Source organism: Marmota marmota, unplaced genomic scaffold, assembly GCF_001458135.2.
Source record: "Marmota marmota marmota unplaced genomic scaffold, marMar, whole genome shotgun sequence".
Lineage (NCBI taxonomy): Eukaryota > Metazoa > Chordata > Mammalia > Rodentia > Sciuridae > Marmota > Marmota marmota.
In genome coordinates, this window is record NW_025999932.1 from 23607846 (window position 1) to 23635134 (window position 27289).

The 27289-nt window shown below is 38.0% G+C and overlaps 1 protein-coding gene across 1 annotated transcript in view; it reads right to left on the reverse strand.

Annotated features, from left to right (window-relative positions):
• The window catches only part of Flt3 (fms related receptor tyrosine kinase 3), a 78237-nt gene extending 51227 nt beyond the window's left edge, over positions 1-27010 (reverse strand). The window contains exons 1-2 of the mRNA XM_048801001.1: positions 26821-27010; positions 8753-8874 (exon numbers count right to left, since the gene is read on the reverse strand). Of these exons, the coding sequence (XP_048656958.1) occupies positions 8753-8874; positions 26821-26863 (165 nt within the window). The 5' untranslated portion in view covers positions 26864-27010. The remainder of the gene's footprint in view (positions 1-8752; positions 8875-26820) is intronic.
• Between the last annotated feature and the right edge of the window lie 279 nt (positions 27011-27289).

The following is a 27289-nucleotide window of genomic DNA, read 5'->3' on the forward strand; positions in this document are numbered from 1 at the left end:
GTTCCATTCCAAGTTTCTAACAAATCTCCATAGTACTTTCCATAGTGATCGCACCAATTTTCAGTGCCACCAGCAATGTATGAGTGTATCTTTTTCCCACATCCTCCCCAACATTTTTTTGGGGGGTGGGTACCTGGGATTGAACTCAGGGGCACTTGCCACAGAGCCACATTCCTATCCCTATTTTTGTATTTGATTTAGTGATAGGGTCTCACTGAATTGCTTAGCACCTTGCCATTGCTGAGGCTGACTTTGAACTCATAATTCTCCTGTCTCAGCCTCCCGAGCCACTGGGATTACAGGCGTGTACCACTGGAATTACAGGTGTGCGCCACTGCATGTGGCTCCTCGCCAACATTTATTGTTACTTGTATTATTTTTTTTTTATTTTTAATTTTTTATTGTGGGTTGTTCAAAACATTACAAATTTCTTGACATATCATATTCCACACTTTGATTCAAGTGGGTTATGAACTCCCACCTTCACCCCATACACAGATTGCAGAATCACATCAGTTACACATCCATTGATTTACATATTGCCATACTAGTGTCTGTTGTGCTCCGCTGCCTTTCCCATCCTCCACCCTCCACCCTCCCCACCTCTCCCCTCCCCTCCCCNATGTTGAATATTTTTTCATATATCTTTTGATCATTCATATTTCTTCTTCTGTGAAGTTAGGCTGAATTTCTAAAGGGTTGTATGGACTGTTGTGGGTTGAATTGGACCACCCTGTCCAAAATTCATACACTGAAGTCCTAGCCCTCAGTACCACAGAATGTGACAGGGTTATCTGGAGACAAGGTCCTTACAGAGGCAATCAAATTAAAATGAGGTCATTCGGATGGATCTTAATCCAATATTACTGGTGTCTGAGAAGAGATTTGGAGACATACACATAAACCAATAATTTATTTTTATATACCAATAATCTATATACCAATAGAAGTATGCCATATGGGCTTGAAGACTTCTACTTACAAGCCAAAAAGAGACCTGGAAGAGATTCCATTTCACAGTCCTCAGAAGGAACCAACTCTCAACACCTTTTTGAACTTCTAACCTATTGAACTGTGAGACAATAAATTTCTATTGTTTAAGTCACCAAATTGGTATAATTTCCATGTCTGCCCTAGCTAACTAATACACAGACCATAATTATAAAATCCATTATACATACTTAAATATTTTTATGATTATCATATGTAGATAAGAATCGACATAGCAAAGGTAAAGTAGTGTGGCTGTTAGAGGGAATTTAAACACCAGACTTTTCTGTGTGGATTTCCCCATAGACTCATTGCCACAACCACACTTATTGTCTGCTTTAAATAATAAAGATATATTGAGAGGAGGTGTAGTAGCAGGTTCTGCTGCTACACACCCCCTCTCTTAGCTTCTTAACATGTGTGAGCGCTGTGCACGATCACGCACATACACACACATAAAAATTTCTTCAAGTGAAGAACGGGGTAGCTCTTTTGCTACTGATCTTAAGTCACATTTCTGTTCTTATTGTTCCCTTATTCAGTAAGATCTGAGAAGTGCAAGACAGTCTGCTAGACACTGATCAGAAAGAATGAAACACTGATCTTGTCCTTAAAGAGTTTTGAGTCTACATGGAAGAAATGACTAAAACACAGGTGAAATATGATGTGCTCCGTAAAAAGATACCAACTACTTTAAAAGAAAAATTCAAGTACTCTTCAACTTCAGAGGAGAGAGACCTTCGCCCTGGGATATTGGTATGCTTCACCCAAGTCCAACAACAAAGAGCTTACAAGATGGACATGAGAGAAGCAAAAACCAGGTGACATACTAGAAGAAAATATTCACAACTTATATTACAAATAAAGGGCTAATACTCCTAAAATTGAGCGACATAGGACCAAAAACATGATAGGAAAGAGGAGAAAAGAACTGAATAAACAGTTTACACACAAACAAGAGATGTATAGAGGTAGCCTTTTCCTACTTTGAGCTGTACAAAATCAGCTCATCATTCTCTGAGACCTGAAATTTGAAAGTTTCTTTGAATCCTGAAGGCTGCAAATGGCCATGCAAAATAAATATATTGAGTCGCACTGTAAACGCTATGGGTACCATTTGGATTAGGAGAAAAGAGAAAGAAGAGTAGTTGAAAAGCTCATGAACATTCAAAGAGGTCCAAAAATTTTTGATCTGAGGGCTAAGCTCTTCCATAGTGTCATGCTGAGAAAATGCAAATGAAAAAGCTGTCATGGCCGATGGTGTAGCTCAGTGGTACAGCACATGCTAAGCTTATGCAAGGCCCTGGAGTCAATCCCCAGCATGGGGGGAAATGTATATCAAGAAGCATGAAAAAAGAAATAACCAAATGAAAGAACAGTGAAAAGACTTCATGGGGAGAAGTACCTGCCTATCTGCTGGGCAGAGAAGGACAGTCCCAAGTGAAAGCACTTTCCAGTGTGATTAAACAAAAATGAGAAGAAAAGGTTGTAAAATGAAAAAAACCCTCCTCGTTTTCAGGGAGAAAAATAAGTATTAAAGTTATTCAAACAGAGACCTAAATGGTGTGACTCTACTTTGTGTACAACTAGAGAAGTGAAAAAGTGTGCTCTATATATGTACTATGAATTAAAAAGCATTCTACTGTCATGTATAACAAATTAGAATAAATAAATAAATTTAAAATTTTTTTAAAGATAGACACAGTATCTTTATTATTTATTCATTCATTCATTCATGTGGTGCTGAGGATTGGACCCTGTATCTCACAAGTGCAAGGCAAGCGCTCTGCCACTGAGCTATAACCCCAGCCCCTAAAAAAAATTGTTTTAAATCCCTCATATCCAATATGTACAACTTCAGGTGTTATTAGCAAAGGTATTGTCATCGAGGTGAATGTGAGTAACCTGAGGAGGTAAGATTATCTGGGGGAAATATGCCCAGATTACCAAAATCCTAAAAGGTGCATATCATTAAAATCAACAAGGATGTGGAGGGAACATCGAAATAGAATACAAATCAAATTAATTCAATGGCATTAGAAATAAACTACAAAACTGCAGTGACAGGGATAGGGAAGAAACTAACTTAAATAACTTTGGAAAATAATACTTCAGATACTATCAGAGGAAAGAAAGAAAGCACTATACTTAGATACTGTACTCTATCTAGTTCATCATCTGTCACTTACAGGGATATTGATTAGCAATTCTGAAACAAGTTTATCTATGTGCCAGGATGAAATGAATAAACAAATAAATAAAGGTAATGAGAGCCAAGTTTCTCACTCTCATAGAAACAGAACAAAAAGTAAAGAGGAGTAAACTAGAATGAACTCTTTGATGCTGAATGAAATCAGAGTTGTTGGCATGAACTTGTAATGAGAGCATAAATAAAAATCATATAAATAAGCATAGCCAGTTATGGGAGAATATACACACACAGTTCCTAGCTCTCTGCTGCGAGTTCAGAAGCAGTGACGTTCCAGTAGTAATGAGCATATCCTGCCTAGATCTTAGTTTCTAAATGCTAGACCTTAGAGCTGGGGTTGTAGCTCAGTGGTAGAATACCTACTTGCCTGGCATGCATGAGACTTAGGTTCCAGCCCCAGAACCTCAATAAATAAATAAATAAATAAATAGGAAGTAAATACTATCCTTTAGGAAACCAATGCTTCCTTGTTTCCTGGAGAAATATTAATTATAAGACTGAGGCAAGAAAAATACAAGATGAACCTCAACTATCTTGTGGTACCAAAAAAGTAAGTACTTGAAAAAAGATGGGGACACATTGAAAGGACACAGGAACCAAGTTGTAATAGCCCCTGTAGCCAAAGCCAGCACTATTTGAGCAACAAAATAAATAAGGAGAGTAATGAAATAAGGACAGAATGAAATAAAATCCATGAATCCATAGTGATCTAAGTAAATAAAAGTTGGGAGAAGGGACAGCTCTTTCTCACAAAATAAGTTCAATTAATAAATATAGAGGAAATGAAAGAAAAAGAATCAGGTAAACACCATAGTAATGGGTGCTAAAATTAGTAGGTAAAAATTGGATGATAAACAGGATATTTACATCTTCCCCAAGACCCTTATTAACGACTAAGGGGAAAACATAGTAACATCACAGTGGAGGAATGTGGCATAGTTTCTCAATTTAGTGATGGAGACCACGTTGCTAGTCAGGAGACGCACTGATCTCCTACAAGGCCTGTTATGGGACACTAGGAAGGACACACATTGCTTCTGGGAAATTCTTGCCCAAAACACATAATTTCAACCTCATTATGAGAAAACAGCACACAGATCTGAATTGGGAGATGTTCTGTAAAATAACTGTCCAGTATTTTTCAAAAATGTCAAGGTCATGAAAGACAAAACTGAGGAACTGTCACATACTGAAGGAGCCTAAAGAGACATGACACCTGTGAGATGCTGGATGGGATCCGGGAATAGAAAAGCCATAGTAAAAAGGCTGGCGAAATTCAAATTAGGCATGTAGTTCATCATACTATTAGTTTTCTGGTTTTGGTCACTGTAGTATGGTTACATAAAATGAGAACAGTCAGGGAAGCTGGATAATGTGTATAGTAAAACGCCCTTCTACCTTTTTTTTTGTGTGTGTGTGTGGGGGGGTACCAGGGGTTGAACTTACAAGCACTAGGCCACTGAGCCACATCCCCAGCCTTATTTTGTATTTTTTTTAATTTAGAGTCAGGGTCTCACTGAGTTGCTTAGTTCCTTGCTTTTGCTGAGGTTGGCTTTGAACTCGCAATCCTCCTGCCTCAGTTCCCCATGCCACTGGGATCACAGGCATGTACCACCGTGCTCAGCTCTCTTCTTCTTTTTTTATATCATCAAATGAAAAACTGTTTATTTACATATGGTGTACAATGTGAAGTTTTGTCATTGTATATATATTCATTATATATCAAATATACATACACACACAATATGAAATTATTAAATCAATTAACATTTACATCTCACATCCTTATTATCAGATTTTGTGATGAGAACATTTAAAATCCATTCTTATAGAACTTTTTAAGAATACAACACTTTATTATTATTTAGTCACCATGATGCACAATAGATCTCCAGAACTTATTCCTCCAAACTGAAACTCTGCACCCTTTAACCAACACCTCTCCATTCTTCTTCCAGTACTATTTCTGCAGCTTCTCTGTAAATCTCAAACACTTTCAAAATCAACCATTGTTAAAAATGAGAAATGGGAGCTGGGCACAGTGGCACATGCCTATAATCCCAGTGTCTTGGGAGGCTAAAGCAGGAGGATCGAGGGTTCAAAGCCAGCCACAGCAACTTAGTGAGGCCCTAAGCAACTCAGTGAGACCCTATCTCTAATAAAATATAAAATAGAGTTAGGGATAGTGGTCGAGTGCCCCTGAATTAAATCCCCAGGACCCCGCCCCCCACCAAAATGAGAAATGGGTACCATTTTGAATAGACAAATCTAAGGGTCTCAGAGGAGAGAACAGCAAAGAAGAATTACATGATAAAAGCAGAGAGGTGGTGCGGCACCAGAGGCCCACAGCATTGGGATAGCCCTGAGTCCTGCCAGCCAGAACCTGAGGGATGGTTTAGAAGACCAGGCAAAGTCCTCAGTGCCCACCTGGGCTAAGGTGCACAGTCCCATGAGGCATTGGTATTTAAGAGACTGTGGCATCTAAAACCTTAAATGTTAAAAAAAGAAAAAGTACAACTTCTGTATTAATGGTGAGGATCAATTCATTGATCATCTTAGAACAAGGAATTCTAATGAAGACGTGACATTGCTTAAGAAATCCCTAACACAGTTGGCTGCTTACATAATTAAAACAGTTGGGCAAGCTGTGAAAAGTCCAGAGACTCTACATATGGTGTTCTATCACAAAGAGAAACATTAAAATATGTCACCCTTTTCTAAATTCTATTACAGGGCTGGGTGCAGTGACACATGCCTGTAATCCAATGACTCAGGAGGCTGAGGCAGGAGGATTGCAAGTTCAAAGCCAGCCCCAGCAATTTAGCTCTAAGCAACTTTAGCAAGATCCTATCTCAAAATAAAAAATAAAAAGGGCTGGGGATGTGACTCAGTGGTTAAGCGCCCCTGGGTTCAATCCCTGATACCTAGAAAAAAAAAAAAAGAAAGAAAGAAAGAAAAAGAAAATCCATTACAAAAAAAAAAAAAAACTCACAAACAAACAAAACAAATCTAGATCTCTAGAAGAGTGGGGTATGAAATGGCACAAAAAGAAAATGAACTGGCTTGTACAGGCTTCCTGCCCAAAAGACAATGCTGTGGGAATCAGCGATTTCAAAATCAGCGATTTTGGGTCTTCACAAACAGAAAGCCTTTCTTTAAAGGATACTGGGGATTTTTAATTTTTTTTTAAAGTTTTCTCACGACCATGATACAATGGCAAGAGTTCTGTACAGAAAGAATTTGAGACCAAATGCAGCTTTAACTTTAACCCTGGAGGAAGAGAGGTGTAGGTGAACTTATGACCTATTTGGTGAGAAGAGGTCATCCTGAGAGTTGTGGTAGACCACCTGCCTGCTCTCACTGTTCACAGGAAGAAAAACAGCACATTTCCTCAGATGGTATGTGGGCTTGTTGTCTTTAGTAAGTTATTATTTAAAAGCAAATGTGAAGAATATGTAAGAATTGGTCTAGACTGTCTGCAAGCAGTCATGAAAAGGGATTCTCAGAACTATCATTCCAGAGATTATAAATGATGGAAATATTCAGGTTTCAAGAAATAATTAAATGGGTTATGAGAATAGTAAAATTGTCTTCTAGGTTCCAGAAATATAGCTGAAGATGTGCTTGCTTATTTATTTGACTTGCATTCACAAGTTTTTTTTTTTTATTCTACTAAAGAGTGTTTGGTTATTAGAAATGTAGTGGGACTAGAGATTTCCAGAAAGATGTCTCATCTGAAAACTGAACTGTGGAAGAAATAAAAACATTTTTTTAAACCACTGAAATTCTAACATGTTTACTTCACATTTAAATGGGAAAACATTCCAAAGGAACAGATTCACCTTCAATGAGATGAAAATGCACTGTAAAGACCGTTTATTTTTGCCGCAGTTAAGATCTGTATGGTCATTTGTTTAATGTGGCCTAAAAACTAGTGAGTTTTTATATATTCCTGAGTATTGCATAAGAATATAATTTACACTATATTAAAAAAATAATACAGGGGCTGGGGATGTGACTTAGTAGTAGAATGCTTGCCTAGCATGCGCTAAGGTCCTGGGTTCAATCCCCAGCACTGCAAAATAAATAAATAAACAAACACAGGATTTATTACCAGGAACCAAGTCTGATTGTCATTAGATTTTTGTTTTTAAGATTGTGTTTATAAAACACTAAATGTATACAGCTACTTTTCTATACTGAAAAAAAAAAAACAACAGTGAAGTTTAAACTCTCATAGCAAAGAATATTTGCAGTCTGTGATCATTTCAGTTTCTTTCACTTTAGAAAGAGAGGGTGGGAGCCATCATGTTGGATGAATAGCATAAAAGAGAGGAATAATGAAAAACAAGGTTGGAACTTGAAGGAGCCAAAGCTGGATTAGGGAGTAATCTGGATCCCACTCTAAGTAATGAGAAACCACTGACGGTTCTGAGCCAGGCCATGGAGGGGCATAGCTGGGCCTCAGAAAGACCAGTCTGGCAGCCATATCTGAGATGACTGCAGCAGGAAGAGGCTGCTTAAGATTTGTGAATCTGGGGCCCGGGGTTGTGGCTCAGTGGTAGAGCACTTGCCTAGCATGCATGAGGCACTGTGTTCGATCCTGGCACCACATAAAAACAAATAAAATAAAGATAAATTTAAAAAAAAGATTTGTGAATCTGAGGGAGTTAATGAAGGGGTGAACTAGGGAAGTGGCAGAGATCAAATACGAGGTGATTAAAATGAATTAGTTAGTCTTGGTAGCTGACAGAATGTGAAAGAGTGGGGAGGAGTCCAAAATGATTCTCAGCTTTTAGGCTTGGGAACTGAACAAGGGTATAAACCAGAAGCTGGGTGCTATGGCTCACACCTATAATCCCAGTGGCTTGGGAAGCTGAGGCAGGAGGATTGCAAGTTCAAAGGCAGGCACAGCAACTTAACAAGGCCCTAAGCAACTCAGCGAGACCCTGTCTCTAAACAAATATTAAAAAGGGCTGGGGACATGGCTCAGAGATTAAGAGCCCCTGGGTTCAATCCCTGGAACAACAACAACAAAAAAAAAAGATAAGTGGAAGTTGGGGAAAACAGAAATGAAATAAATTACTAAGTGGATTTTAATATATCAATGGAAAAATCCTATATCCAATTGGAGGTGGGAAATTAGGGATTCAGCCTTCGTGAGAAGCCTGGTCTCTCTCTAAGGAGAAAGGAAAATACTCACTACTTCTTCATTCTGGAATCAGTGTCCTTTATGAATGCACACTAAAAGGAGAACACGGATCTTGATACACATACACACTCCCCCACACACACAGAGGTCTCTGTGATGGAGCTTGAACCCAGAGGATCTTGTGTACCAAGCATGTCCACTGAGCTATGCCCCGAGCCAGAACACAATTCTGTGATGAAATGGAGTACCAAGTAGCTAGGAGTACAGAAGCCACAGCTGCACCAGATGTGAGTGAACAACACACCTAAATACATCAGAAGGAAAGCTCAGTTAGCCAACAGCTTACAAAATACAGTCTCCAGAGAAAAACAGCTAAAGCTATCATTTCAATATTACTTTACCATGGGATACTCTGACGACTTCTCAACAGATGAATCATTGTTCTTATGAGTGATTAAAACACATTTAATCACAGGCAGATCTTGATTGGTAATAGTCTCAAATATCATTATGGAGAAAATAGCTGTAAAACAAAATTAAAATAAGGGTGTTTATACATGCACACCTTAAAAAAGAAAATATTTTATCTTAGCACAAAGTGATAAAATATAACCAGGGGAAACTGACCAACATAAAAGCATGTAGGAAGTATAATTTTGTGAAAGCAAGTCTACCTTACATCAGAATAGAAGTATGGAAAGCAGGGAGGTTCAACAGAATCAACTGCACTGATGGCAATGTTTCATACGCGTGCTGTCTGATATAGCAGTGATTAGCCACATGTGGCTCTTAAGCTTTTGAAATGAGGTTAGCGTGACTGAGAAACTGATTATTTGTATACAAGCTGTTCTTTTTTCTTTCTTTTTTTTTGGTACTGGAGATTGAACCCAGAGATGCTTTACCACTGAGCTGCACCCCAAAGTCCTTTTTATTTTTTTATTTTGAGACAGAGCCTCACTAAACTGCTGAGGTCAGCCTTGAACTTGCGATTGCCCTCCTCAGCCTCCCTAACTAACTGGGATTACAGGTGTACACCACTGTGCCGGGCCTATTCTTTTTTCTTTATGGATGCTCATAGAGTCTTTTCTTTATAACCATTGCACTAAAATTTTCAAAATATTGTGCCTTGTTGAAAGTCTATTTTCATCGGCTGTGCTGGGTACTCAGCAGGCCTTTTCAATCTAGAAACTCATAGCCCTCTGTTCAGAGTTTTTTCTAATTAGTTCTCTAGTTCCTTCTCTCCCCTTCACTTTCTGTTCTCCTTTTACTGTATCTGGATGTTTTTCCCAAACAGCCATCAATTCTTGGCAGTCTGCTCACATACAAGAATGAAGCACTAAGTGCTTATTGCAAGCTCTAAGCACATGATGTGGCCTGTTCCCTGATTGTCTCTGGAGGTTGGGTCCTTTCTCATGAGCTGGTCAGATTTTCCAAAGAAGGTGTCTTTCTCTTGCCTGCTGCCCATGTGCTGGGAACTGATGCTGGCAATTTACACTCTGGGGTCCAGCAGTAGAGAGCAGGCTGCTTTAATGCTATCAATTTTTGTTGTTGTTGTTGTTTGGTTTTGGTGCTGGGGTTGAACCCAGAGCCTCAGCATGTTAAACAAGTGCTCTACCACCAAGCTACATCCCCAGTCCAAAGCTCCCAAATTTTACTTTCTTCTTCGTTAATCCTATATCTTTATATGTTTATATCTTTGTTTTGGATATTTTTAGAACTTCATTGCAGTATAATTGACAAAAACTACAAATATTTTAGCATACTTTATGACATTTTGATGTATACATACATTGTAAAGTGAATACCACAATCCAGCTAACTTATCCAGCAGCTCACAAACTTATCATCTTTTTTGAGATCTACTATCTTAGCAAATATATGTTGTATCTTTAAAATCATCTTTTGCTGTGATTTGAATGGCTTATTTGGTAGAGGCAGTAGGTAAATATGGGTTCAACCATCTTTCTTCCTTGTAATCTGAGACAATCTCAGAGAATTGAAAAACTTTTCCTGTGGCACTCTTTAGTGTTCTTTTTCTCTCTCTCCTCTTTATTTTTAAAATTTTAGTTGTAGATGGACATTATACCTTTATTTATTTGTTTACTTTTATGTGGTGCTGAGGATTGAACCCAGTGCCTCACATGTGTTAGGCAAGTATCTACCACTGAGCCATAACTCTAGCCCTCTCTCTCTCCTGGTAAAAAAACATAATTTTGTTAGTATAATTAACATGATAAATTATACACATTAAATATACAATTTGATAAGCATGTGTATATAAAACCATCACCACATTCAAGATGATTTTCACCCCCCCACCCCAGAGTTCACACATGACCCTTTGTAACCCTCCCCTCCCCCAAGCCCAAGCAACCTCTAATTTGTTTTCAGTCATTATACATTAGTTTGAATTTCTAGAAGTTCATACAAATGAAATCACACAGTAATTTTTTTTTCTTTACAGGGAGAAGGATTTTGCTTCCTTCACTCTGTTAAGGAATTTGTTCAAAATTGATGGCTGGGTAAAAATCAATTATGTAGATATTGTACGATATTTTAATCTATTCACCTATTAACAGACATTTGGGCTATTTCCATTTTTGCTCTTACAATGAAAGTTGCAGTGAACATTGGTGTAAAAGTGTTGGTATGAACATATTCTTTCAATCCTCTTAGGTAAATACCAAGGAGTTGAATGTCTAGGTCATATGATAGGTATATGTGGAACTTTTAAAGGAAGTGCCAAATTGTTTTCAAAGAGATTATATCCGTCTATATTCCCACTAGTAGCATATGGGAATTCCAGTTGTGTCACATCCTCACCAATATTTTGTGTATGAGACTTTAATATAAGCCATTCTAATAGCTGTGCTATCTCATTGCAGTTTCAATTTGCATTATCCTACTGGCTAATAATTTTAAGCATTCTTTTTTTTTTAGAAAACAAGCTTTATTATTATTATTAATATTTATTTTTTAGTTTTTTTTGGCGGACACAACATTTTTGTTTGTATGTGGTGCTGAGGATCGAACCCAGGCCACACGCATGCCAGGTGAGCACGCTACCGCTTGAGCCACATCCCCAGCGCTAATTTTAAGCATTCTTGTGACATACCTTAACTTCTTTGGTGGTGTGTCTATTCCCATTTTTGCCCAAATCAAATCTTTTTTAATGTGGTTATTTTGTTATTATCTAGGTTTTTTTAATTGACAAAAATGATATACATTCATGGAGGACAATGATGTTTTGACATAGGGATGTATTGTGGACTTATTTAAATCAAACAGGTTAACACATCCATCACTTTACATACTTATTTTTCTATGGTTAAAGAACATTTAAAATCCACTTTCTTAGAAATTTTCAAAATACAATGTCTGTTTTTTGTTTTTGTTTTTGTTTAAGAGATTGGCTCATGTCAGGCAAACATGGTGAAGAACTCTTGTAATCTCAACAACTTGGGAAAACTAGGCAGGACAATTTAGAAAAAGAGCTGGGAATTAACTCAGTGGTAGAGTGCTCCTAGATTGAATCTCCAGTACCAAGGAGCTAGAGGAGTGTGTGTGTTTGTCTCTTGCTATGTTGCCCAGGCTGGCATCAAACTCCTGAACCCAAGTGATTCTCTCCTGCCTCAATGACCTTATACCTGGGACTACAGGAATACACCACCATGTCCAGCTAATGTGTTTGTTTGTTTGTTTTGTTTTGTTTTGTTTTGTTTGGGGTACCAGGGATTAAACTCAAGGGCACTCAACCACCAAGCCACATCCCTAGCCCTATTTTGTATTTTATTTAGATCCTCCTGCCTCAGTCTACAGAGGCGCTGGGATTACAGGCATAGGCCACCATGTGTTTTTTAATAGGCTCTAATGTGGTTTTTAATATGAACATTTTGACATTTATTTATTTTTTCACCTATCTATGAAACTAAAAAATTAGGAATACCTACAATGGCTCAGAAAAGAGAAAATACATCATCAAATCAAATGCTGACATTTTATTTTATACATTATTATTAACTATAGTCACCATGCTATACAATAGATCTCCAGAGTGTATTCCTCCGGTCTAACTAAACTTTGTACTCTTTATGATTGAGTTTTGATAGCCCCCCCCACACACACCCTGAGGTGCTGGGGATGGAACCCAGAATCTTGCACATGCTAAGCAAGTATTCAACCACTGAACTACACCTTCAGCCCAGGAATTTTTTCCTTAAAATATTCTGAACATAAGCCTTTACTAGATATGCAATTGGAGAATATTTTCTGCTAGTCTGTGGCTTGTTCTTTTTTAATTTTTTTTTTTAATTTTTTATATGGTGCTGAGGATTGAACACAGTGCCTTCCACATGCGAGACAAGCACTCTACCACTGAGCTACAACCTCAGCCCCATGTGGCTTGTTTTTTGAAGAACAGAAATTATTAATCTTTTAAGATTTATCCATTTTTCTTTTATAAAACATGCTTTTGGTTTTGTAGCTAAAAAAATCTGCCCAATCTGAAATCAGAAGTGTTTTCTTCTACAAATTATATAGTTTTAGGTTTTAAATTGTTTTTTACATTTACATTTTAGTTTTACATTTAAGTCTATGATCCATTTTGAGTTAACTTTTCATCCAGTGTGACATATGGATCAATTTGTTTTACATATGAATATGTTTAGATATGAATATCCAATTGTTCTAGCACCATTTATGTGTGTTGAAATACTATGGCTGTTCCACTGAATTATATTTGTATCTTTGTAAAAAATATTGACTGTATATTTCTGGTCTGTTTCTGGAATCACTATACTGTTATAATAATCTATTTATCTGGATGCTAATTTCACATTGTTTTCATTAATGTTGATTTATTTTTTTTAAATCTTAAAATCAAATACTATAAATTCTTTATCTGTGTTATTTTCAAAGTAGTGTTGGATATTCCAGGTCTTTTATATTTCCGTGTGAATTTTAGAATCAGCATGTCAATTTCTACAAAAAGATCAACAGGGATTTTGACAGGGTTTTCACTGAATGTCTAAAATTATTTGGGCAAACTGATATTTAACAACATCAAATCTTGCAATACATAAATAGGGCACAGTACAACTCTCCTTTTATGTAGGTCTTCCTAAATTTCTCTTAGCAATGTTGGGTAGTTTTCAGTGTGTGGATCTCACCCACTTTCATCTCTGTTTCATATTTTTGGATATTATTTTGGTATTTTCCACCTAAATTTCTGCTTGTTGGTTGCTAGCATATAAAAAAGACAATTGATTTTTCCACACTGATCTTACATCCTGCAAACTTACAGAACTCACTAGTTAGTTGCAGTCACTTTTTTGTAGGTTCCATAGAACTTTCTGCATAGATGATCATGTCATCTATAAATAAAGACAGTTTTACTTCTTCCTTTCCAATGTGGATGCTTCCCATTTATTTTCCCTGCCTTTTTACACTGGCTAGAATCTTCAGTACAATGTTGAATGAAAATAGTGTGGGCATGCTTGTTGCTGACCTTAGGAAAAAATATTTATTCATTTTAGCATTAAGGATGATTATTAGTTATTTTCATAAACACCCTTAATTAGTTTGAAGAGGATCACTTCTATTCCTAGTTTATTAAGAGGTTTTATCAGGAATAAATGTTAAATTTTGTCAAGTATTTCTTCTGTATCTGCTGAGAGGATGATATAGACTTGGTTCTGTTCTGTTGCTTCTTAGTGTTTTTTTTTCTTTCTTTCTTTCTTTTTTAGTCTGTGAATATGATAAACCACATTGATTGATTTTCAAATATTAACCAACCTTGCATTCCTAGGATAAACACTATTGAATCTGATGTACCATCTTTTTTATATTGTTGAACTCAATTTATTAAATATTACTAAGAATTTCTGCATTGAATTCATGACAGTTATTCATCTGTGGTCTTTCTTTAATATCTTTAACTTTTGTATCAGAGTAATACTGGCCCCATGGAATGAGTTAAGGAATATTAACCTCTATTCAATTTTCTGTAAGAATGTCAAAGGAGTTTTATTTTCCCTTATGTTTAGTGGATTCTCCAAGGACAGCAATTGCTCCAGTAATTTTCACTGCAGGAAAATTTTAAACTACAAATTCAATTCACTAATTATAACAATATTTAAGTAATCCATTTTTCTTGAATGAGCTTTGGTGGTGTGTCTTGCAAGGAATTTTTCCCCATCAAATCGAAGTTGTCAAAGAAAGGACATAAAGTTTTTGTTTTGGTTTGGTTTTTCATTGCTGGGGATTAAACCCAGGGCTGCCTGTGTGCTAGGTAAGGGCTCTACCACTGAGCCTCTCATATTATAGTCTAGTCCCTCATATTACTTTTTCTAGCTATAGATTCTATAGTGTGTTGCTTCTCTCATTCTGGATATATGCAATTTGTGTCTTTGCTCTTTTTTTCCGGGTTGCTTTAGTTAGAGGTTTATCAATTTAATTGACCTTTTATTGTTCTTGGTTGCATTGATTTTCTCTATTTTTTTTCCTTTTCATTGATTTTCACTCTGATTATGATTATTTTATTACTTTTGCTTTTATGGGATTTAATTTGTTATTTTCCTTTTGTGTCTCATGGTTGAATTTGATGTCATTTATTTGAGATCCTCATTCCTTGCTAATATAATACATAGCAATATAGCATTATAGTTTAGTGCTTTAACTAATAATAATTTAATAATTAACTATTTAATAATAATATAATATAAATTTTTGTTTAAGTACTGCTTTAGCGGCCTCCCACAAATTCTGATATACACTATTTTCATTTTGATTCACTGCAAAATACATTTTAATTTATTTTTTGATCTCTTTTATGACCCATAGATTTTTCAAATTTTTTTAGTTGTAAGTAGACACAATACCTTTATTTATTTATTTTTATGTGATGCTGAGGATCAAACCCAGTGCCTCACATGTGCTAGGCAAGCACTCTACCACTGAGCTACAACCCCAGCCCATGACCCATAGATTTTTTAGAAGTATGTTGTTTGGTTTCCCAATATTTGGAGACCATTTTATTATAATTCCAGATTATCTATTTTAAATTTCTAATTTAATAACATTGTTTCCAGAAGATATACTTTGTATGTCTTGAATCTTTAAGAATTTGTTGAAACCTGTTTTATAGTTTTGAACGTGTTCTATCTTGGTATGCATATTATGTACGCTTAAAAAACCATACATTCAGTATGGGGTTGTGGCTCAGTGGCAGAGTGCTTGCCTAGCATGTGTGAGGCACTGGGTTCCCTCCTCACATAAATAAATAAAACAAAGGTCCATCAACAACTAAAAAAATAAAAATTAAAAAAAAAATTTAAAAACTATGCATTCAACTGTTATTGAATAAAATGTTCTATAAATGTGTTGATATCAAGTTGGTTGATAGTGTTATTCAAGCCTTCTATATCTTACTGGTCTCTTTTTCCTTGTTCTATTAATTAATTATTGAAGGAGGAGTGCAGAATTCTTTGAATATAATTGGGATTTGTCCTTTTCTCCTTCACAGTTCAATTAGATTTTATTCAAGCTTTGTTATCAGATGCACTAATGTTTAGAATTCTCATGTTACTTTGATGAATGGGTCTTTCAGCTTTGTGAAATGATTGTCTTTGCTCTGAAAAATACTTTTTCTTAGAGGGTGGGTACTAGGGATTGAACTCAGGTGCCCTCGACCACTGAGCCACATCCCCAGCCCTATTTATTTTATTTATTTATTTTTTTAATTTGGAGACAGGGTCTCACTGAGTTTCTTAGAACCTTGCTGTTGCTGAAGCTGGCTTTGATCCTGCCTCAGCCTCCCAAAGCAGTGTGATCACAGGCACGTGCCACCACACCCGGCCAAAATATACTTTGATACAATTATAGCCCCACTCACTCTTTCAATAAGTGTTAAAAGAATTTTTTCCTGTCCTTTTACTTTTAATCTATTTTGGATTGAGTTCATTCATGTAGCATATAGTTTGGTTTTGCTCTTTTTTTTTAAACCAAATCTGAACAATTTCTGCCTTTTAGCTGTGATATTTAGGTTATTCAAATGTAATCAGATTACTGACATGATTAAATTTAAATCTGTTATTCTTTGTTTTCTATTTGTTCCATCTATTCAGAATTCCTTTTTCATCTTTTCCTGTCTCTTCTGGGAATAAATGAATTTTTCATAATTCTACTTTATTTCCCTTCTTGAGTTAATACCTATGATTTTTTTGTTGCTATTATTTTATTTTTTAATTTACTTTTTAGGTGTAGATGGACACAACACAATGCCTTTATTTTTATGTTAGTATTTTAATAGTTGTTTTAAGGTCTGCAGCATCCATGCCTACCTTAAAGGTCTACTTTTAAATGATATTACACCTTTTCATGCATAACATCAATACATATTTCCATTTAACCCCTTACAGTTTTATGGCATTGTTGTTATTTATTGAACCTCCACGTTACAAACATCCACAAGACACTATTATTATTTTTGTTTTAAACAGTCAATAATCCTTTAAAGGGGTTTTTAAAAGTCTATATTTACTCATACAGTTACTATTTCCATTGCTTTTCATTTCTTTGTGTAGGTCTAGGTTTTCATCTTGTATTATTTTCCTACTATCTGAAGGTCTACATTTAACATTTCCTATTATGCTGGTCTGATAGTAATTATGTCTTTCAATATTTGTACATCTGAAAAAGTACTTGTTTCTTCTTCATTTTTAAAAAATATTGTTTTAGTTGTAGATGGACATAATATCTTTATTTTATTTATTTATTTTTATGTGGTGCTGAGGATCGAACCCAGGACACATGCGAGATGATTGCTCTACTACTGAGCTACAACCCCAGCCCTCTTCCTCATTTTTGAAAGATATTTTCCTACATAAAGAATTCTACACTCACGTTATTTTCCCCTTAGTTCTTTAAAGATGTTGCTTCATTGTCTTTTGGCTCATTGTTTATGACAAGCTGCTGAATGGATGATCTTTTTTCTCTGGATGGTTTTAAGAATTTCTCTTTATCACTTGAAACAATTTGATTATAATGGGCCTTTAATAGTTTTTTTCATAAGTCATGTTCCTGGGTTTCATTGGACTTCTTGGAGCTGTGGGTTTATCATTTTTTTCAGACTTGGCAATTTTTCCTCCAAACATTTCTTCTGTCCTCTTTTTCTTTACTCTCCTTCAGAATTCTAATTACATTTGACCACCTAAAGTTCTCCTGCAGGTCCATGATTCTTTGTTCATTCTGAATAGTTTCTTATGCTATGCTTTTGAGTTCCCTAATTTTTCCTTCTGCAATACTTAATCTGCTACTAATCGTGTCCGTGTAATTGTAGTTTTCATCTCTAAAAATTCATTTGGGGTAATTTTTTTATATTTTGTATGTCTCCACTTAACAGGTATAGTCTTTGTCTTCCATCAGTCTTCAGAAATAAATGAAAGATAGCTATAAGAACTAATTTAACACTCTTTTTTACTAATTACACATTCTATATCATTCCTGGGTTTGTTTTGAATGATTGGTTTTACTCCCTTATTATGGGTTGAAATTTTCTCCTTCTTTGTCTAGCAATTTTAAATTGGATGCTAGACATTGTGAATTTTCCTTAGTGTCCAATGTTTTGGCATTCTGCTAAATATTTTTTTAACTTTTTCTGGTATGCAATTAAATTTGTTGTGAATATTTTGTTCCTTTCAGGTCCAATTTTGAAGCTTGGTAATGTCTGACCAGAGTACATTTAGTCTAAGGCTAATTTTTCTTCACTGGTGGACTTGATAAAGTAATAATCTCTGTTCTTCAAGACGTTGTTAAGAAATGAAGACAAGCCACGGACCAAAGAAGATATTTCAGAAAACATGTCTGATAAAGGATTTGTATCCATAGCACACAAATAATTCTTAAAACTCAATGGTAAGGAAATAAACAACCCAATAAGGATGGGCAATGCCAGAGCAGGAATTCTAGCTCAGTGGTAGAGCGCTTGCCTAGCATGCTTGAGGCACTGGGTTCAATCCCCAGCACCACATAAAAAAATAAAATAAAGGTATTGTGTCCATCTACAACTATTATAAATGTGTGTGTGTGTGTGTGTGTGTGTGTGTTTAAAATGGGCAGTACCAGGCATGGTGGTGCATGCCTGTAATTCCAGCGACTAAGGAAGCTGAGTCAGGAGGATTGTAAATTCAAGGCCAGCCTATGCAACTCAGTGAAGCTCTCAATTACTTATCAAGATGCTGTCTCAAAATTAAAAATAAAATGGGCTGGGGATGTAGTTCAGTGGTAAAGCACCTCTGTGTTCAACCCCTGGTACCAAAAAAAAAGGGGGGGATATTTTAGAAGTTACTTCACCAAATAAAATATAGAATAACAAGCAAGTTGCTTAACATCATTAGTCACTAGGAAATAAATATCAAAACCACAATGACATATTGTTACACCTTACTAGAACAGGTAAAAACAAAAACAGAAAACTAAATACTACATGCCCACAATGATGTTGAGCAACTGCAACTCTCATACATTCTTGGGGCAAATGAAAATGGCACAAACACTTTTAAAGTCAGTTTGGCAGCTTCTGATAAAGTTAAACATTTGCTTAGCATACAGTCCAGCACAAAAACCACTCTTAGTTATTGCCCCAAGAGAAATCAAAACCTAAGCTCACAAAAAACTTGTATTCAGGGCTGGGGACATAGTTCAGTTGGTAGAGTGCTTATCTCACATGCACAAGGCCCTGGGTTCAATCCCTGCACCACAAAACAAACAAACAAACAAAAACAAAACAAAACCCTGTATTCAAATGCTTATAGCTGTTCTACTCATAATTGACAGAAACTGGGAACAAATAAATAACCAGTCAGCTGCTTAATAGATAAATGAACCACTGAACATCCATACATTAGAATATGACCCAGCAATAGAAAGGAAAAACTACCAATATGTCACAATATAGATAAATCTCAAAAATTATGCTATGTGAAAGAAACAGACTCAAAAGGCTACATATTGTACAATTCCACTCATAGCTGGGCAAGGTGCCTATAATCCCACCTATTTGGGGGATTGAGGTGGGAGGATCACTAGAGCCCAGGAATTCAAGACCAGCCTAGGCAATATAGTGAGATCCCATGTTTAAAAAAAAAAAAATCCAATTATATTATTTTTTTCTTTTTGGTGCTGGGGATTGTGAGGATTAAACCCAGGAACGCTTAATCACTGAGCCATATCCCTAGCCCTATTTTATTTTATTATTTTATTTTGATCTCATTAAGTTGCTTAGGCCCCTGCTAAATTGCTGAGGCTGGCTTTGACCTTCCAATCTTCTTGCCTCAGCCACTGGGATGCCATTTGGAAAAAGCAGAAATGATAGCAACAGAAGAGAGACTACTGGTTGGCAGGGTTTGAGGACGGGAAGTTAGGGTTAACTACAAAGTAGCATAAGAGAACTTTTGGGGGGAATGGAAATGTTCTATATCTTGATAATGGTGACCATTACAGGACCAAATAGTTTAAGTAAACTCATAGAACTGTACACTTAAAAAGGCAAAATTTAACTGGGCCTGGAGGCACATTCTTGTAATCCCAGCTATTCAATAGACTTGAGGGGAGGAGGATCACAAGTTCGAGGCCAGCCTGGGAAACTTAGCAAGACTCTATCTTAAAATAAAAAATAAAAAGTGTTGGATGTAGCTCAATAGTAGAGCACCCATGAGTTCAATACCCAGTACCACAAATAAAAATAAAAAATAATAAAATTTGAAAAGGCAAAATTTACTATATGAAAACCATACTTCAACAAACCTTATTTTTAAAAGAGCCAAAGGAGAAAATTTGCCACCATCAATATTAAGGTTCTTTCCAAGAATCCATTTCAAAACCCTAGTGGAAATTCCCAGATTCTAGTTTCAAATCCATTTGGAGCAATAAGGGTGACTGGAATTGTAAAAAAAAAAAAGTTCTTAAACTGGTGTAGTTAAAGGGAAAGGACTGGCAAGGGTGTGGGGGTGTGGTTGGCATTAAAATAAAATTTCAGGTTAAAGTAAAATCTACTTTCCACTGAAAGAGTTACATACTTAGATGTTACAAAACAGGAGAATGTGAAAACACTTCATTTTCAAGTCAAGTCTTCTTGTGAGGCAAAGAGAACCGTGTAAGAGTTGGAGATATGAGTTCTGAGTTCCAAGTACCTCCTCTAAAAGTTTAGCTTTGATAACTTCAAATTTGAGCAAGTTATTTAACCTCTTTGCATCCCATTTTCCTCTTCTGGAAAATGAGAGACTAAGGTCCCATCCGCCCTAGTCATCCACTATGTTCTTCCTCTGTAAATTCTCACCATCTTCTTGTACCTCTGTGTGAACAGGTACATACCTGGGTAGCCTCCCAAGAACCTTAAACTCAAATTGAATTCACCTTTTCCTCCTTAAGCCCATTCCCACCTCTACCCTTCTCCCTGAGCTATTATCAACACATCCACTGTCATGGGAACCAGACACTCACAAGACTTTTTTGTTCTCCTTCATGCTCCCACCCCCACACATACACACACACACACACACACACACACCTCCTTTCCCTCCCTCCTTCTTCTTCCCTCCCTATGTTGCCCAGCCCATCCTCAAACTCCCAGGCTCCACAGATCCTCCTGCTTCAGCCTCCCAAGTAGCTGGGACTACAGGTGCACACCACCAAGCCCAGCTCCAGAAGCCATATTGACTCCTCCCCACCTTCACTTCCCTCACCCAAGCAACTGCCAAGGCCAATACTTTGACTTCTTAATTATTCTCAAATCTACCCTCAGCTCCACATCTCTATTACCTTTGATCTAACTAAAGCCTTTGTGGTCCTCTCTGGCCTGGATTACTGCCAACCTCTTCCTGGTCAACCTCCCTGCCCGACATAGGCTGGTTGACCTAGTATCCATCCTTCACAGACAACAGAATTGCCTTTCTAAAACACAACTGCTTTATTTAAAACCCTCCACCACTGGCAGCAATGGTTCTTATCCTTTTTGAGTCACAGATACCTTTGAAAATCTGATGAAAACAATTAATCCTCTCTCCAAAAATAACTAAAAATAACACCCATGTGCATATGCATACATGGGTGAGTAAGCGCATGCACATACACACACACACACAACAGACACAGGGACCCCTGGAATCCCTCCAGGGGCTCTTGGCCTACATGATAAAGTCCAAACCTTTTACCATATTACCAAAACTTTCTTTACAAATAGCACAGGATGTTCAGACAACCCTGGTTTTTTTTTTTTTTAAAGCTGTCTACTGCACGGTTTTTGTTTTTGTTTTGTTTTGTTTGTTTGTTTGTTTTAGTTGTGATGGACACAATACCCTTTTTTTATTTACTTGTTTTTATATGGTGCTGAGGATTGAACCCAGTGTTTCACACATGCTAGGCAAGCACTCTACCACTGAGCCACAACCCCAGTCCACTGCACAGTTTTTAAACAATTTTCTATTACAGCTTCACAAATGATAATAACTGTAATCCTGGGGACTACACATTGTGTCCCAGCAACCCAGGATAGTGTAAAAATTTTCCATCTACTCCATGTCTGTTACCGCTGAACCTTGTTCTTTGCTATCTTATTTGCAGGGAATGTCCTTACCCCCGATTTTCCCATCAGCTCTCACTGTTCTTTCCAACTATGACCCTGGCATCATCCTCTTGTGAGCTTTGCCTTCTTTTCTGTCTGGATTAGAGGCTAAGTCTCTGTGCATATTTCCAATATTGCACCATGATTTTCCTTCTGTGCATCTGACCTTTTCCCACTGGCACCTCCATTATTAGACTGTGAGCTGAGAGCAGGAACCAATTTGTGGGGTTTTTTGTTTGTTTGTTCTGTTTTGCAGTGCTGGGAATTGAACCCAGGGCGTCATGACCTAAGCAAGTGTCCTACCACTGAGCTACATCCTCAGCCTGCTACACCCTCAGCCAAGTCCTGGGCATGCAGAGTGTTCAAAAGCCTCCAGGGAAGGAGTACAGAGGAAAAGAAGGAGGGAGGGAAATCAAATCCTGCTGATTGACTGCATCCTAATGATTTTTTTTAGACTTCACATATTTCTTTCTGCAAAGCACCTGTCTTAACAAGGAATGTTGCCATGCTCTGGTTATTACCTGATGAAGAAGTAAGATATCTCCTTTTTGCAAATGAGGAACTTCAGAACAGAAAAACTGCCAGCCGCAGTAAAAAGCACATGTTTCCTAACTGTGTTGTTGGTCCTAATATATGCATTGCCTCCAGGAACGGAATATTTAACATTAGGAAAGTCGTATCTCAAATATTAAACTTTATAAAAACTAAATTTGGTGAATATCTTACCACCAAAACACAGCATTTGAAAGAAATAATGGCAATGTCCTGCTTTAGATGTAGACTGTAAATCATTCTACAGAGGATTCTTGGCTATCAATTGACTCTATAATGACAGCAGCAAAAAAAAAAAATTCTTACTGTTTAACCTAAAAAATACCAAGAGTTCCTCTTTTAGGATCTTATGCAATTCCTCTAGCCACAAAAGAACAGTGGTTGTGTCCTTTATATTATTTTTATATTTCCTTCACATCTGTTGGTACCCAAAGAACAATATTGCATGAGTCAAATTAACGACCATTGGTGACTTCTACTAAAGTTTTCCTCACTTCAGGACCTCTGAGGATACAACTATGGAAAGCACGGATCAAAAGTAAATCACTGGAGCTGCGGTTGTGGCTCAGTGGTAGAGCGCTTGCCTAGCACTCTAATGAGGCACTGGGTTTGATTTCAGCACCACATAAAAATAATGAATAAATAAATAAAATAAAGGTAGTGTGCCTATTTACATTAAAAAAAAAAGTAAAACACTTAGGTTTAAGTTCATGGAGCCCCCAAAAGACATAGAAACTTTCTACCATATAACTATGGCTACCTGAGAGGTGGCCAAACTTTTTTTTTTTTTTGGAAGTTTTGGGAAAACTTAAGGTCATAAATTCATCTGATAAAAATCGCTCAGACCAACTGCCTACCATGAGAGTCACAAGGGTATGCTCTTACAGAATGAACGGAGGACACAGCAGAGTAGCAAGATCAAGCTATAAAGAAAGCTGAGCTGATTTCTAGTCTTCCTTCTTTGAATTCTTACTCCTATTATCTGTAAGGTCCCTTCCAGAAATCAAGAAAAAAAATGGTAAAAAATGCAATACTCTTGAGATCATTTGCTTTTTTTTTTTTTTTCTTCTTTGTCAAATCGAAATCTTTACCCAAAGGTTAGGGTGATTGATGTCTGCTGGGTACTTGGGGAGTCAGCAAGATGGCAATCTTGAACATTTTGTGATAGAAGCTCTTGACACACTGCTTTCTGAGTTTCATTAGAGAATGAAAACAGGAGAGAGAACACAGAACTGCAGATACTACAAAAGTGTATCCATCCTGTGGGCCTCTCCAGGGAGCAGGAATGCTCTCCCAGAATAAAATGTAGTCAGCAAATTTATTCCAAGAATCATAGAAAATGCTTAGAAAACTGTTTCTTGCTGGGTGTTGTGGTATGTACCTATAGTCCCAGCTACTCAGGAGGTTGAATTCGGGGGCCAACTGAGCAACATAACAACATCCCCAACTAAACAAACAAACAAACAAACAAAAAAGGCAAAAGGTGACCATACTTAACTCTGGAACAATCCTTTTTTTCTTTAAATGAAAGAGCATTTTCTTTCCCATAGGCATTCAATACAATCTAGCCATATGTAAATAGTTTTAGGAGGTAAAATGCCTAGAATTCCTATTCTGATTTGGCTGAAACTTTCTTCATTGAAGCATGCTATTTTTGATCTATAGATATTTGGTGATCAAAGTAACTGTTGGAATTACTTTACCTTCTCCTTCACCCACTCCAAAACATACAAAAATAACTTTTGAAAGGTTTAACTAACTAAAAGAAAGCTTCTTGCTAAAACACTTTTCCTGGGGAAACGCAAATACCATGCATTTGCTAAGCAGAATAAACTGGTTATTTATACCAAAGTTCCCCTACCTCCATCTCATTCATCTTTGTACCCTTTATGCCTAGCAGAGAAATAGGTATTCAACAAAGTTTGTTAAGTAAAAATGATTCTTTCCCTAATGCATGCTTTCTCTTTATTTTCCTGATCTGAAGTCTACCCTGAACTTCCATATTTCATATCTCATCACCCAATTATTTTTCATTTAAGTAGGTGATTCAACAACAAATTAAACAACAACAACAAAAAATCTTAGCAGATTACTGTTACTGAGAGTGCTTTTTTAATTATAAAAAGTAGATCATTCTTTAGTGGATGGCAAGTACTTCCCAGTTAAATGTAAGAGGACAACTGACTGTAGATAGATACAAAGTACCCAAGACAAGTGAATAGGGAATCCAAACCTAGATGGCCAGAATCAGAGCTAGACTTGTAGAGTTAGAGGGGACTTTAACAACAGTTCACCAGGTCCAGTCTCCCATCCAATCCAAACCAATCTGTGCCCAGTATCCTTTCCCTCCACCTTCTCCTGATTCATTGCTCCCTGGGCCAGAAGCTAAAACAAGCAAGAAAAGCAAAGGATGACTACTATATAGCTTGTAATCCAAGGCTTTGAATATGAATTTTCTGACACTAATGAAAGAGATAGTATCACAGTTATTGAAATACTGAAATGCTCCTCTCTTCCTAGTGTCAGTGCATATGCAGATAAGGCCCATTCTCCCAATGCCATATATAAGACTTTATATATATATAAGACTTTATATATATAAGACTTTATAGGCATTCATGAAAGGCAGTGCTTACAACATAAAGGGGGGCATAACAATGGCTTCGTTTATATGAACTTCAAAGACAGGCAAATTAGTATCTGGTATTACAAGTCAAATGGTGGCTACTTTGAGAATAGGAATTGAGAAAGGGTGGAGCTAGAGCTGCTCATATCTTGACCCCATAGTGGTTATGTGAGTATATTTATATAGGAAAATTAATGGATTTGTATTCAAGATTTGTGCATATTTACTGCATGCCAGTTAAACTTCGTTTATAAAAATCTGGAGAGAAAGAGACACAGAAATTTCTAAGATCTTTCCTAAATATAAAAAAAACAATGTGGCTTAAATATGTTCCAAGTATTGATCTTCCATGTGCTCTACCACTGACCTACAACCCCGGTCCCTTTTATACCTTTAGAATGTCTTTCATGCTACAGGAAAAAGGCACTAATATCATACAAAACAGAAAGTTAACTTTTCGTGTTAGCAGAATCTGAAAAACATACTGTGCTATACATATGAAATGCAAACATTTACCTAGTAAAGATAAATGTTTAAGAAATGTAACCTTTGAGGTTTTTTTTTTTTCACTTTTCTCCTTATTTTCTTACTCTATAATTCTTAATTACTTGGGAATAAAACTATTGGAAATAATTGCTGCATTGCCATACTGCTACTATTTTCTCTATTTACCAGAGACTTCATGTTGGAATCTTTCAATTTTGGAGCTGGAGGAGAAGCAGTAGTCGGTCAGATACAAAAGGCTGGGGTGGTGAGCACGGGTCCCAAGGTTGCAGACCTAGGACAGGGAACAGAGCTCCCAGGCTACCAAAACTCTGTCTCGTCAAACCAAATTCGATTCAACCTTCTCATCTTTCCAAATAGAAAACTGACGTGAACCGGATCGGAAAGAGATTTTTTTTTTTTTTATTTTCAATCACAACTACGCTATCCAGCAGCTAATTTGGGAGGAAGAACTCAAAAGTCCTTGAAAATCCCATTAGGGTTTAATCTCGGGGGAAGAAAATGTAGGAAGAAGGGGCGGCTGGTATTTTAATATGTAAATCCTGTTTGCATAATATTTCCAAAGTAACTAGTCGTTGATCCAACCGAAATTAGGTGGGGGTGGGATTCGTTATTTGGGATGACTCGCTTTGGGAGAGGATGCTGGCGAATTTTCCCATCAGAGTTCACCCCATAAATCAAAACCTCAGAAGAAGAGTTAAAGTCACCCCCCACCCCTGGGCGTCTACTGTATCCAGGACTCGGTTCAGACGTGGTCCCGGGCCACCTGGAGCAAAGCTCGCGGCCGCAGACTCACACGGACTGCCCACCGCCAGACCGTGCGGGCCGAGCAGGTGGACGCCGCGGCCCCGGACCCGGCGCCGAGCCTTGGAGAGGCCGCCCGTGGAGTACGGGCCCGCTCAGGACCGCGGCAGTGACCCGAGGAGGGACGTTAGCAAGAGGGAGGAGGACAAGGGGTGGGAAAAGCTGGGGCCGTGGGCAAGCTCTGGGCGAGCCGGGAGGGCGCGAAAGAGAGGAGGGGCGCAGGAGGCGATGGAAGGAGCGAGCGTGGGGAGGAGCGAGGCGGCGGGGCCGGAGGAGGCGCGCGCCCGGGTCCCCAGTGCAGGGTGGGGGCCGAGGGGCCGCACTAGGGACTGCGGGGGTCTGCGAGCAGGCGAGCAGGGCCTTACCGAGCAGCGGCAGCCGGCCGCCGCGGCGCGCCAACGCCGGCATGGCCTCCAGAGCCCGGGGTCCCCAGGCCGCGCCAGCCCAACCCTGCGACACCGCCCCGAGCGGCGCGCCCCGCGCTGCAGGTGGCTCGCTTAAGGATGCGCGTCACCGACCGCAAATTCCCTCGGACTGGTGCAAAGTGGAAGGGGGGAGGAACCCTCTCCCTAGAGGCAGGGGCTGAGGCGGGAGCGCCGAGGTTGGGCCGAACGGGTAGCCGGTGCCTGGCGCAGCGCTGCGGCCGAGCCCACGTGCCTGCCGCGGTCCGCAGCCTGCGCTCAGCTGCGCCCGGGGCTCCCCGATTGCGGCGGGGGAGATAGGGCGCGGTCCTGCCGGGGAAGTTGCCCGGGCTCCGCGACTCTGACTGCTTTGCTGTCCCCAGAAGTCCCCGAGCCGTCTCGTTCGGATTCCAGAGCATGGGGACCTCCCTAG